The sequence below is a fragment of the Teleopsis dalmanni genome, chromosome 2, assembly GCF_002237135.1.
Source record: "Teleopsis dalmanni isolate 2A chromosome 2, ASM223713v2, whole genome shotgun sequence".
Classification (NCBI taxonomy): domain Eukaryota; kingdom Metazoa; phylum Arthropoda; class Insecta; order Diptera; family Diopsidae; genus Teleopsis; species Teleopsis dalmanni.
The window spans coordinates 194406762-194419815 of NC_051847.1; the positions used below are offsets into that span (position 1 = coordinate 194406762).

The 13054-nt window shown below is 28.5% G+C and overlaps 1 protein-coding gene across 4 annotated transcripts; it reads left to right on the forward strand.

Annotated features, from left to right (window-relative positions):
- Positions 1-6278: 6278 nt before the first annotated feature.
- LOC119679451 lies at positions 6279-12602 on the forward strand. 4 transcript variants are annotated; one of them, XM_038091809.1, is made up of 3 exons: positions 6279-6337; positions 10452-10522; positions 10574-12602. In XM_038091809.1, exon 3 carries the CDS (start codon positions 10611-10613, stop codon positions 12459-12461), a length of 1851 nt encoding a protein of 616 aa, XP_037947737.1. In that variant the 5' UTR covers positions 6279-6337; positions 10452-10522; positions 10574-10610; the 3' UTR covers positions 12462-12602. The 4 variants fall into 4 exon arrangements, with proteins under 4 accessions (XP_037947737.1, XP_037947735.1, XP_037947738.1 ...); XM_038091807.1 differs by having other exon boundaries at positions 10589-12602; XM_038091810.1 differs by having other exon boundaries at positions 10469-10522.
- Positions 12603-13054: the final 452 nt, after the last annotated feature.

The window sequence follows — 13054 nt, forward strand, 5'->3', positions numbered from 1 at the left end:
CAATTTTTGATCAAAATGAGCTATTTGAAGAAAGGGTAAATGCCGTATTAGACATTTGAGTCGTTTTAAAATTTCCAAATAAATCATAAAAACTAGAAGTTCATTAATTATAAAAATGGAGCCCCTTTTATTCTTTCGGATAGAAAATCAGACACAAAGAAGAATGCCTTTGAGCCAAATGTTAATGTTAAAAATAAGGTTGAATAAGGCTTATTGCCGATATTCAATGAGTTAAAAGGTAATTCTCTATGAAAAACCGGAATATTTTTGAAAATTAAATATGTGGATAAATATGACTCGATTTGTGTTGTATTTCGTCGGTTCCAATTAACGACGCAAATCAAGGTTTAAGTGCATATTAAATTAAAAAATATAATTGAATAAAAAAGTTATGACACGATTTTAACTATAAATCGGGAATATTTTGTTTTAGAAGGGGAGTACTTTAAAGGCAATAAAATAGATTTAGAAGAATAAATAAAGATTTTTAGAGTAACAATAATACTTCTTTTTTTATCACAGTGTTATATCTCATTGGATATAGTGGCTAAGCGCATCTTTATGTATTCAGAATAGAATCTCCATTTAATCTCCATTCTCTATTTTTAAAAGAAATTAATGAAACTCGTACTACTTTAGGTAGTAATAACTAATATCTTATAATAATATTATATACAAGTGTTGTTTCTGTTCATAATTCACAATTATTTGCAAATTTAATTAGTAAAATCATACAAAAGTATTCATTTCATTAACGAGAAAAGTAAATACTAATTGTTTTGAACCTTACATTTATGTGCCCATAAAAATTAAATATAATAGAAAAATGTTGATTTTAGAATATATTTAATAATTTGAATTACACTGCGTATTTTAGAAATACAATAACCTAAGAACAATCTCTGTATTTCCCATTCTTTTACTTTCAACAGAGTTAATTAAATTGTTAACAACAACTTGGTTTTTGATTTAATTTTCCTAATTTTTCTGACATAAATTCTTTAACTTTTGACTTTTCTGCTCAAAGCCCAAAGTTCCTCCTGCTCAAACGGCACCACTGAGAATATGCAAATATAGAAAAAGTCTATTCTATCCTGTATATACGAGGAGTATGTTTTCACTGTTTGTGTAACATTTGCACACCCCTGGGTGCTATGCAGGGGCGTATATGCAAATGGCTGTTATATTAGGCTCAATCTAAGATTAAATCTTTTGCTTAGGCTAAAAAGTTCACTTACTCTGCTTGCTTTCGTACTTGTTACTTTCTCTCAACATTATTTCTAAATTCAAAGTAATTGTAAATTTATGTTAATATTTTTTTTTTTTTTTGTTGTTTTGGAATTTTGGAATTTTTTAGCGAGTGTTCTTATATAGAGAATTTTTTATGAGTTTTTATATTTTTATTTTGCCTACAAATTCAACAAATGTTCCAGCTATTTTAAGCCAATTTGCGCAATTTAAACTACACCAAACGTTTAGGGTCAAAGTAACTTGGCATAAAAAATTTTACTTCTATTTAAGTAAAATTCTATGTGCTCAGCACTGCAATAAATCAAGGCATTTAAAAAATTTACACAGCTAAGCATTTGTTAAAGTCTATAAATTATTAATACATTTTATTGTCAAAACGATTTAAAGATTTTAACGTCTCCGCCTAGCTAGACAGGATTAAGGTGCAGAATTTTGAAATTACGCCTTCTGGTGCTAAAGTTCAAAGTATTAGACATGAGCTTCAGACCACACATTGTAAATAATGGTGAAAGCATTAAGTAAAATTGATTATCGTTTGAATAGTATTATTTTCACACATGTCCAATATTTATACTATATTGTATATTAAGAAAAAACACTTTAGGGTATTTAACTTGAAATGAAAAACGTATCAATTTACATTTAAATATTTAAATTTTATCCCAATACAACACATAAGAGCTTACAATATATTAAGTAGAAATTTATTTCATGTTTCTTTAAAAGAGATTAACAGCTTAAGTTCTTAAGAAGACTCCAACTAAATATAAACCAATTCTAAAGAGTTTTAAGCGATTAACAGTGAAAAATATGCAAACAAGGCAATTAGTTTATATATTAAATACCACATGATAAAATTATAATAAACACACAATTAAACCTTAATAAATTTTAACTATGAAATACACTAATAAAGTGGAAATATTATAAATGCTCTTATTAATTTAAAGTATATTTTAAACATTTCTTAAATTATGAAATATTAAATTTTACCGAATTAAAATCACTGAAAATAAACAACTAAGTTATCTTTGAATTTATCAAAGAATAAATAAAAATAAAATAATAATAAAATAAAAATAAAATAAAAATTAAATGAACATAAAATAAAAATAAAATAAAATAAAATAAAATAAAATAAAATAAAATAAAATAATATAAAATAAAATAAAATAAAATAAAATAAAATAAAATAAAATAAAATAAAATAAAATAAAATAAAATAAATAAAATAAAATAAAATAAAACAAAATAAAATAAAAATAAAATAAATAAAATAAAATAAAAAATAAAAAAAAATAAAATAAAATAAAATAATTTAAAATAAAATAAAATAAAATAAAATAAAATAAAACAACATAAATATAAAAACAAAAATAATATAAAAATGAAATAAAAATGAAATAAAAATGAAATAAAAATAAAATAAAAACAAATAAAATATAACATAAAAATTAAATAAAATAAATTAGAATATTATTGAAATTTAATAATTGAAAAATAAAAAATATAATTGATTACCTCGTTTATTCTACAGCTAATTTATAATTTCGTTATAATATAATACAAAAAGTGAATTTGTTAATAAACTTTCACAGCAAATTTACAAAACTCCAGAAAAGAGTGCGAACGTACAAGTCAAGTACGGCTCTTGATCAGTTGGCTGATGAAAACTGACTCTGAGCTTCAAATCAGGCAGGGTATGAGTTCAACACTTGTTACTTGCAGTCTCAAAAAATTATTTACGAATAGTTAAATGCACAAATGTAAGAAATGATTCAATGATGGGTATTTGGCAATGCACAAAACAGCTGTATGGGCAGCCAAAAATTCAATGAATTAAAATAATATTAAAAGAATTTTTGTTGTTATAGTTCACTACTTTTCGAAACCTCTCTATGAAAATAAACTAATATTAAAATAAAAATGAAATGAAAATGAAATAAATTAAAATAACGATCTCAAAATCTCAAAAAATACTAAACAAGCAATGTACATACTTTTCGCCTAAGTCACTATATGAAATTTAAAAAAATTGCTTAGTATGACCTCAAGTGATTTTTCTTTTACAATTGACCCTAATCGGCCTATCAAATGATGTCCAGAATAAATTTTTATTTGCAATATACCATCAGACTAGAATATAAACTTTATACCATACTATGAGCAAATCTTTATGCCATACTATGTAATATAAGAAACAAAATAAATAATTATCGCGCCAGATAAGCTGCCAGGTATCTCTATAAGCCATATTGTGCAATATAAAAAATATATTTTTATAACTACCATAAATATATAGCTTCTTAATATCACAATAGACAGCTTTTCATTAAAAATTAATATAACATACTATAAAAAAAATACAATATATGTACATATACGAAAAATTGTTTTCATTACTGAAAATTCATATTGATCTCATATTAAATGAAATTGTAATGAGAACCAATTTAATTAAATTTTATTTATATATTAATAAAATATTTATAAATTTAAATTTAAATTAATCTTTTTATTGCATATTTTTCCTTCGAACATTTTAAACTTTAAAGTTTGATATATTTCAACTCCTACGTACACAAATACCTACTGGATCCAATAAGATTTCAGTTTTATATTTTATATTGATGTCATGTAAATTTACCAAGTTTATTGTAGTTAAAGGTCTACATAATCTTTGATGAAATTATTGCATTTCGAAAACAAAAAGTTCTCGAACAACAGAATCATTAAATTGGCGCTTGAGGACATCGGGATTGTAAAGCAGAATTGTCATTTTTATATGAACTTTCACAGTAAACAGAGGATATGAGAGTTGACGTTGTTGACTTTATATATGTAATATAATGAAACCCACTGAAAATAATACTTTTCACAGTAAAATATTTACTAAATACAACAAATGAATAAAATGTACAAATAAACAAAGAGTCATGTTTGTACAGAAATTGGCCTTCGCATATCCATATAAATCTTGGTACCTATGAAGAAAATTTAAAAATTCTTTACTTAAGTAGAAATACGTAGGTTGTTTCAGAATGGGAAAGCCAAATCATACATTAAAATTGACAATACTGTCGATTTTCAAAATATATAATAATGAATAATTTTTTTAATTTTTAATGATGACAATGTATGTTCAAAACTCTATCAATTTTAAAAATGACAAAATCAAATCTATTATTTTTTATTATTATATTTTAACGAGATTCAAACGTACAATATTCAATACCTCTACTGCGAACAATTCATTAAAAATATGTTTGCTAAAAAAAATAAAAAAATTAGGGGTGTTCACAATCTAAACTATGTATTCGGTAGTCGAGTAACATTTTAACAGCGCAAAGCGGTAACAGCCTTTATTCAAAATCTGTTGTGTTGCTGTCGTTTTATGCTGTTACTATGTTATCCCAGTTACTTCAGGCCTCATTACCCAAGATCGTGAATTATCCAATTGCATAATCCCTTTATACTGGTAAGAACTAGTATTGATTATTTTTTCGGTTTGATTTTAATAAAAATCAGCTAAGAATTGCCGATTTTAGTGACTTTTATAACATAAAAGATTAATAAAATATTTTTTACGGACTTAAGATTTATTTTCCGAACTTAAGCTTTTTTTCAAAAAATTAATACACTGGGTTTCTTCCGAATGTTAGATTTTTTCCGAACTTGAGTGACCTACAACCAATATCCAAATGGAGCTTCTAATGCGGAACAGAAAAGGCACTCGACTTGTCACAGGGTTTCTCACTAGACATTGTAAAATTAAAAAAGCATCTATAGAACCTATTTATTACAAAAGAGGACAGATGCAGACGTTGTCACGAAGAAGAGTAAACAGCACAACACATTATGTGTCATTGTGAAAGTCTCGCCAGACTCAGACGTCGGTAATTATCAACTGCCTATCCACTTATAACGGAATTAGCCAACATCTCTCCAAAGGATATAATTTTGGCCTATAGAGCTAAAGTGAGTTAGTCACAATAATCCTCAAAGGATGGGTGAAAGTGTGACAACCCTTTCAAATTCTATCTATCTATCTATACCCAATTGAACGACATGTTCATTTATAGCTAATTTAAAAAAAATTACCAATGGACAATAGGTACTACACTCATTGGCAGTGATATCGCGTGGTTATAAGACGTTCGGAATCAAAATTATTTAGTGCGCCTTATAATTAATTTTTAAAGCAAGACTTTAAAAATTTTTAGTGTTTTATAATGGAAAGAGCAAAATAAAAATGTTCTAGACCCTCATCTTCTCAACTCATCAATTTATTTTCAACAATACATGAAAAGTTAAAAATAACAATCATATTGTTTCGGTACCCACTCACTATTATGCCTACGGATAATCATTTTTGACGCACTACCACCACAGCGCCTAGGCAACCATACTTCTCCTAATCCTACTTGCAATCCGTATGCTATGATAGATACAAAATTTTAAACTTTAAAGTGTGTGACACGCGACTACAGTAACATTCAAACAAGCAAAAAGATATTGAAATTAATCCTTAAAAAGTAGGAAGGAATTAATTAATAGAGATAAAAAAAATTCGTTGCTTCCGGAAATTATACAAAAACTACTCTAGAAAGTTATTAAAATCATAAAAACCCTATTTAAAAATGGTAAATAATTGAAAACAGGGAAAGGATGTATTTACATATATTTTCTAGATTGATTGGGTAAATTTTCAAGTGAATTGCATTAATTGAATAAAAATATCATTTGTTAAATTTCATGGAAGTAAAAACTTATTGGTAAATTCAATGAAGTACAACTGCTTATAAAAAAATTAATTTGTGTAGGATATTAGTAGTATAATAAGTACAAAAGTACCTAAAAATCACCAGAATTTTAGAAAATAAAAAAAAATATTCACGAAATATATAATATTATACATATAAGTAATACGAATGAATTATAATCAGATATGCAAAGATAATTTACTCGTATATTCGACAAAAAAAAAATATATGTAAAATATTAGATACTACACTCATTAAAATAAATAAAAATTATAAATAAATTAATAGATCTCAATAATTCAGGGCACGAAATTCATAAGAAGGTAATATAATTTTATTATATTATAAAAGTATAATTAATAGATTTTATTGAAAAGTCACTTTAAAAATAAAAAAAATCTCGAAGCTGAAGATAAAATTTGTATTTTGGAAGAAGGATAATCTTCAGGTCCTTATTACTATAAGTTATTATTACTATAAGTTTGGAGGATTTTACATGATTCACTAAGAAAGATCTCAAGCTGATAGGTTTATAGTTTTACGCTGTGTGAACTTTTATCATTCAATATACATTGAATTGTGGAACAAAAAAAAAGCACCTGCTTCATACATAAAATATATGTTTCCAGACGTCAGTGCCCCATTATTCATTTCCTCGCAGGAAATTTGTAAATTATGCAGAATTGTTGTTTCAAAATCCTCTTTTTCCATTAACTATACGAAACACTAACCTCAACAAAAATATCTTTTTTCAATAATGAACATTCGGTCATCTGTAAAATAGAACAATAATTGCCAGATGCAACTAACGGTTATTTCTGAGCAAATAGTAAAATGCCAAATAATTTTTGCTCAATCGAATATGTAGATCCCGTTGAATGGGTTTTATAAAATAATAACCATAGATTGTGCCTGACTCTCAGGAACTCGGTATAGGAATAAAATTGTTTTTCTTGTGAAATTACACCGATATTGAGTTAGTAGGATTTCAATCTGAAAATATTTTCGGTATTCAAAGCAATACCAAATAATTATTTTATAATATCAGGTTTACCATATATTAAGGACCTATATTAAAACGTTAATGGGTTAAGTGCGCCAAGGGTAACCCAAATTTCCCTGCTACGGCAGTAAGCACATATGTTTTGGAGGTGCAAAATTCACGTCATGATACAAATCTAATGAATTCAACCGAAATGACTACGTGAAGAAAAACGGTCGAGGGTGAACTAGCTGAAGCACGATATACATGAAACGACATATATATGTCGTAACACCAAATAGAGTTAGATTTAGACGAATTATTGAAGGCAAATTTCTTTTTTTTGTGGGACTTTGACACACCGTCCAACAAATGGCTCCACTAAAATAAAGGATTAACGAAAACGACTTGGATTCTTTTTCGTCCTTCGATTCTCGGATGTCTTTATTGAGTTAAAGCTATAGTGGTTTCCATTCGCATAACTATATCCCTTGTTATTTCAAACAGCTCATTTGTTTTGAGGCTACCTGCCAAGTCATCATCACTACTATTGAAGACAATAGTAGTAGTAGTATTTTATAATATATAAAATATATTATTTTAGAAAATATGAGAAAAAAACAAGAAGTGTTCTTTTTATTTAGCTGATAAATTTGTTTTAACACTGTTACAACTTTTCGGAGAATGCATTTCTAAGTCATTTATCAGAAGTTAATCGTTCTATCACTAAGTAATGGGTTAACAAACTAATACTGATTATAGCTTTTTAAAACTCATTCCTTTATTGACATTGATATTTTCTAAATAAATTATAAAGAAGTTTTTTTCGAACAGTAGTGAACTACAACAACAAAAATTTTATTTTTTATATTATTTTAATTAATTGAATTTTTGGCTGACCATACAGCTGTTTTGAGTATTGCCAAATACCAAATAAATAAATTATTTAATTATTTTTAAAGTAATAATTAAAATATAATGTTTTCAAAGGCTAATTGGTCAAAACAATGTAAAAACACTATATTAAAAATCATTTCGTCATAAAATAATGAATATTTGAAGTAATAATTTTTAAAAAAATCTTTTCAACCGCAAACCAAATTTAAATATTTAAGTTTCAAAAATAAATAAATAAAAAATAAAATGAAATATATAAATAAAATAAATAAAAAATAAATAAATAAATTTATTTATATGTTATGCCAATTATGATCTCTGATTATGCCAATTATTAACTCTGATTATGCCAATTATGATCTCTGATTATGCCAAATAACTAAAATTAATATTAAAACTCACACTAAATTTTCAAAATCATTAATGCAAAAAAATGCAATATTTTTTAATTAACATCACAACTTATGAACTAAATTTTAAAAATTATATTCCAAAAGCAAACTTACATTCAACGAAATTCCTTCAACATACCGCAGTTTTGATAATTAAGACAAGTGTTTGCTTTAAGTATTTTATATCGTAAGTTTGCACAAGAAACTGCTTTATAGCAAATATTAAATTTACATATCATTAAAATATCTTTTTGAGAAAGTATCTAAGTTGCGCACTCATATAACAAATTTGTGTAAATGAACTCACGTTACAAGGGAATCTTCAAAACCCTTTTGAAACTGACATGCAATACATTTTCTAATGCAATTATTTTAGTGAAGGTCTTCACATTTCCATATACAAAAACTAAATTCACAAAATTGAAAATCTGAGAGCAAAAATAACACAAATATTTGAAACTGACTGCACTTGCCGAGTAACATCCGTTTCCGTTTTATATACGAGTCTCTATGCACATCCACGAGTAAACACACACGCAATTATCATTGAATTTGCAACTTTATCCTAATATTTATTTATTATTATTTTTTTTTAATTTTTTTTAATTAAATTAAATACATTTAATTTATAAGTAAAGATAACTTCAATGTGAAAAAATGTGGGGGTGTGTGAAAAATCCGTTCACCGCGAATTCCGTAACGTTTCACACGAAGCCAACGCGCAAACTGATCTGTGCTGTTCTTACCAAAGCCATAAATTGCTTGCTTGGCGTTCTAACAAAATTTCAATTGCGCCCAATTTATGTTTACAGAAAAAGGCGCAACATTTTGTGTCCTCCCTTTGGATGTTGCACAACTGGTGAATATATGTTGCTGCAACATTTGAAATTAAAGCGCATGTGTTAACTTTTGGCGCAAAATTTCTATGAATGAAATTGTTTACCTGTTGAAGGCACCGGCAAAATATTGTGCTATTGTGAATTGTGTACAGCGCAGAAAAGGAAAACCTGTTGCAGCAAAAAGTTTCAGAAACAAATTGAAACATTTGCCTCGAAATAAAACATAAGAAGAGCCAAGCATAAATTAACACCTCCCCCCCAAAAAAAACAGAATGGCGGGAAATAAAAACAAAACAGACGTTTCACTAAAAATTCAATAAAATTATATATGACATATATATACCCAGCACCATCGCCATATAATCGCTTACATAGACGGGAATGCATTCTTCCAAAAACAACTTTTTTTTCACTATGAAATATTACTTTAGTCACCTTGAGAACGCCCATATAACCTATACAAAATTTTCCTTCTGAAATTTAGAAATGAAAAATGTTTTTGAAGTTCTCTCTGTCTCTAGCAGTACGTACCAAGTCTCCAATTGTCCTTAACCCAGTCCAATGTCGCATCTTCCTCAACCAAGACATTGTTTTCTTCTCATACCGTGTTTGTTTTCGATTCTGCCTTGCACAATCCGTTGCAGCAATTCATATTTTGGACATCGGATGATATGACCACAATAACTCGTTTTTTTTATTTTGATAGTTTTTGAGAGTTCTGTATCTTTATCTTGTTACAGTTTCTTCATTTGAAACTTGGTCCGTCTACAGAATCTGTAGCACCAGTTTTCAAAAGCTTCGATTTTATTCATTGTTAGGATTTTTAAAGTCCAAGATTCCAAGCCATAGAGTAGTATGGACCAGACATAGCATTTAACCACATATAATCAAATTGATGGATGTTTGAGCAACATATTTTTGAAATTTTATACTTTAAACTGTTAAATCTTCGAAGAGTTTTAAATGCAGAACTTTTTAATCCAGTTTTTCTAAGATGTTGCTTTATATTGAGTTTCTTCAGTCCAAAATAAGGTTTAGCTTTGCTGTAATTGTCAATATTAAAACAAAAAAATTTGAAATAAAGTTTTCAATTGCTCTTCTAGAGAATATATGTGAGAGAAAGTTAATTTGTACAAGAAAGAACTTTTTAAAAAATAAGAGCAAATCCTATGCCTTATTTTGGACACCTAACCCACCATAAAAACATATATTCTTGAGTCTTTTCATAAATGTGAATCTATTTATTAAAAAAAAAATTTTTTAACATTAAAAAAATTTTAATTTTATCTGAAAAAATTATTACGTTTATTTTGTTTATTTATTTAAGTACATATATCTCCGTAGCTGTTTTGGCTCAAAATTTAAAACACTATTTAACACTATTGGAAAGTTGAAAAGGTATGTATGAAATGCTTGTATTATACGAGTATTAAAGTAAACTAAGGAAAGTTTTTACATATATAGGTTAATACACTAACTAGCGAAAATGAGTCCAAAACTAACGCAAAAACAGATGAAGCGAAAGATGAAGAAAGAACAAGAGGAGGCAGCACTGGCAGGGAGATTGGCAGCAAATGAAAAGAGTAAAGCTGCAGAACAAGACAAGAAACATAAACAACAACAGCAACTACGAGATCTGCAGCAATGTTTATTAACAGTACCGGGATCAGAGAAACTGAAAACAGAAGCTACACTATCGACTTTGCCAGCTGTATTATTAACAGAGGAACACCTTCAACAGCCGTCCGTTGAAACATCAACAGTAAGCGAACCATTAAAAAGTACGCACTTATCGATGCCAACATTGTCTGTATTATCAAACTTGAACACAACACCACACGCAGCAGCACCGCACGTAGCAGCCCCCTTATCAAATCCGGCTGCACAACAGCAAACATTGCGAACTCCAACACCATTTCAAACTATACCAACAATTGCAATGCCATATCCAATGACTGCTCTTCCAAGAGCATCACTAAGGTGGCTACAACCAAATACAATCCCACTGAACTTGCTGCCGTTCAGCCCGATAAGAGGAAGAGCGCCATATAGAACTGGGCAACTGCCAGTACAACAATTTTTAGCAATACCCCTATCTGCAACACCATACGCAGGGATGTATAATCCAGCCACACAATATGCTTCGCAACAATACTTAAGTGCGCAATATGCAGCGTTACAATATTCAGCTACCCAATTTAGGGGTACACAACATTTACGTCCGCAACAAATGTCACAACATCAAGCGACGGCAAATTCATTAAATCCAGGAGTAGAGTATGAAGAGATTCCGTTTTCATCCGCACCATACTTACATCCAACGCCTTTATTGGAAACATCAGTTTCACCAGAATATCATTTAGATGATGCACCGATAGGGAAAACAACGCCTCCATCAGAGCCAGTCAATAACTCTAATAGACTATCGCTATCTGTTGACGAAATAAAAGATATTCGCTTTAGAGCAGTGCCACATAAATTTTCGCAGCATGCGAAAATTTCAAGGGTAAAATCAGCGCTCGATCATCCTTTAGAGGAACCAGCAACTAAGAATCAATTTTTTGCTTCACCAACAAAAGATTTGTTACTTACAAAAACAGTGAGGACACTTCAAGAAGCACAACAATCGCCAACAGGGTTTATGAAAAAGCTTCCATTCAAACTTCCAAAGTTACGAACAAACGCGGCTTCACTTAATGTACCAAAAGTACTAGAAAACCTATTCGAAAAGATTCCATTGAGAGAAGCTTCATTAGGATCAACATCACACGCAGAAGAGTTGCTATTGGCGAGTCCTTCTTCACCAACATTGTGCGTAGAAGAGCTTACATCAACTTCAGAACAATTATCAACAGCATCAGTGGTAGAACCTAAATTAGCGCATATACCTACTAAACCAACAGTGTCACAGTTTCCTATGCCATCGCCAGCAGAATTGGCAACGAAAAGCTGTCACAAAGTTGTTCACATAAACGCGGAAGATACTAGAAATCCTAACACACATATTCCAAAAGAAATTTATGAAAAATGGAATTTTCCTACAACTCCCTCCATTATTAATTATTGTGAATTTCCAAAATCAAATCCAAGACGTTGTGAAAATACATCCACTGATCTTTATTATAATTCTGAAGAAGAGGAATCGGAACTTGTTGCAGATTTAAAACAACTTCATGATGATGTTAAGAGCGCTGCTAGCGCAGCAAGGACGACTAATTCTCCAGAGGCGGTTAGTTTATTTCCACCAATTCCATTTAATGATAAGCAAAAATATCAATTAAAAATGATGTCCTCCGCATACGAAGATCGTAAGAAATGTAAACCTTATCGTAAATAATTTGTTCTCATGTTCTTTTCAATGTAATAATTGGCCTGTTAACTTTCTTCGACTCAATAGATGTGTTTAAATAGTTTAAATATAAATTTCTTTTAGTTCTTTAAAAATTATAGTTGACAATAAAATTTAATTATTTCAATATATCATGCATTCATTAATTTGAAGTCAGAGGTATAAATTGAACTCATGTGTACTAAAAGAATGAACTTTGAGTGAGTATAGGACTCAAAACTGGGTTATGAATATTAATATTATTTATATTATATAAAATTTAAGTTTAGACTTCATTTTTCTAATTACCATTAATCAACGTAAAATTAACATTTGTGAGTTTAAAAGTTTTACATTAGATTTTAAAGAAAAACAGGCTCATCTCTATGAATAATAGGTAAATAGAAAAACCTGAGCGTACTGAGAATACAATAATGAATCCATCAGCTTTCTAATGTTATGCACGTTCTAAGTGTTAATCAAACTGTTGTTTTTATAATAAATTGTTTCTGAATATATATGTTGAATCTAACCAATATATAAATTGTATTTAATCTATCCAATTTTGTGACACGCCGACGATATTACTATAATAACCAGAA

Coding starts and splice junctions, on each gene's coding strand:
- LOC119679451 (XM_038091809.1), top strand. CDS start 10,611: ATGAGTCCAAAACTAACGCAAAAACAGATGAAGCGAAAGATGAAGAAA.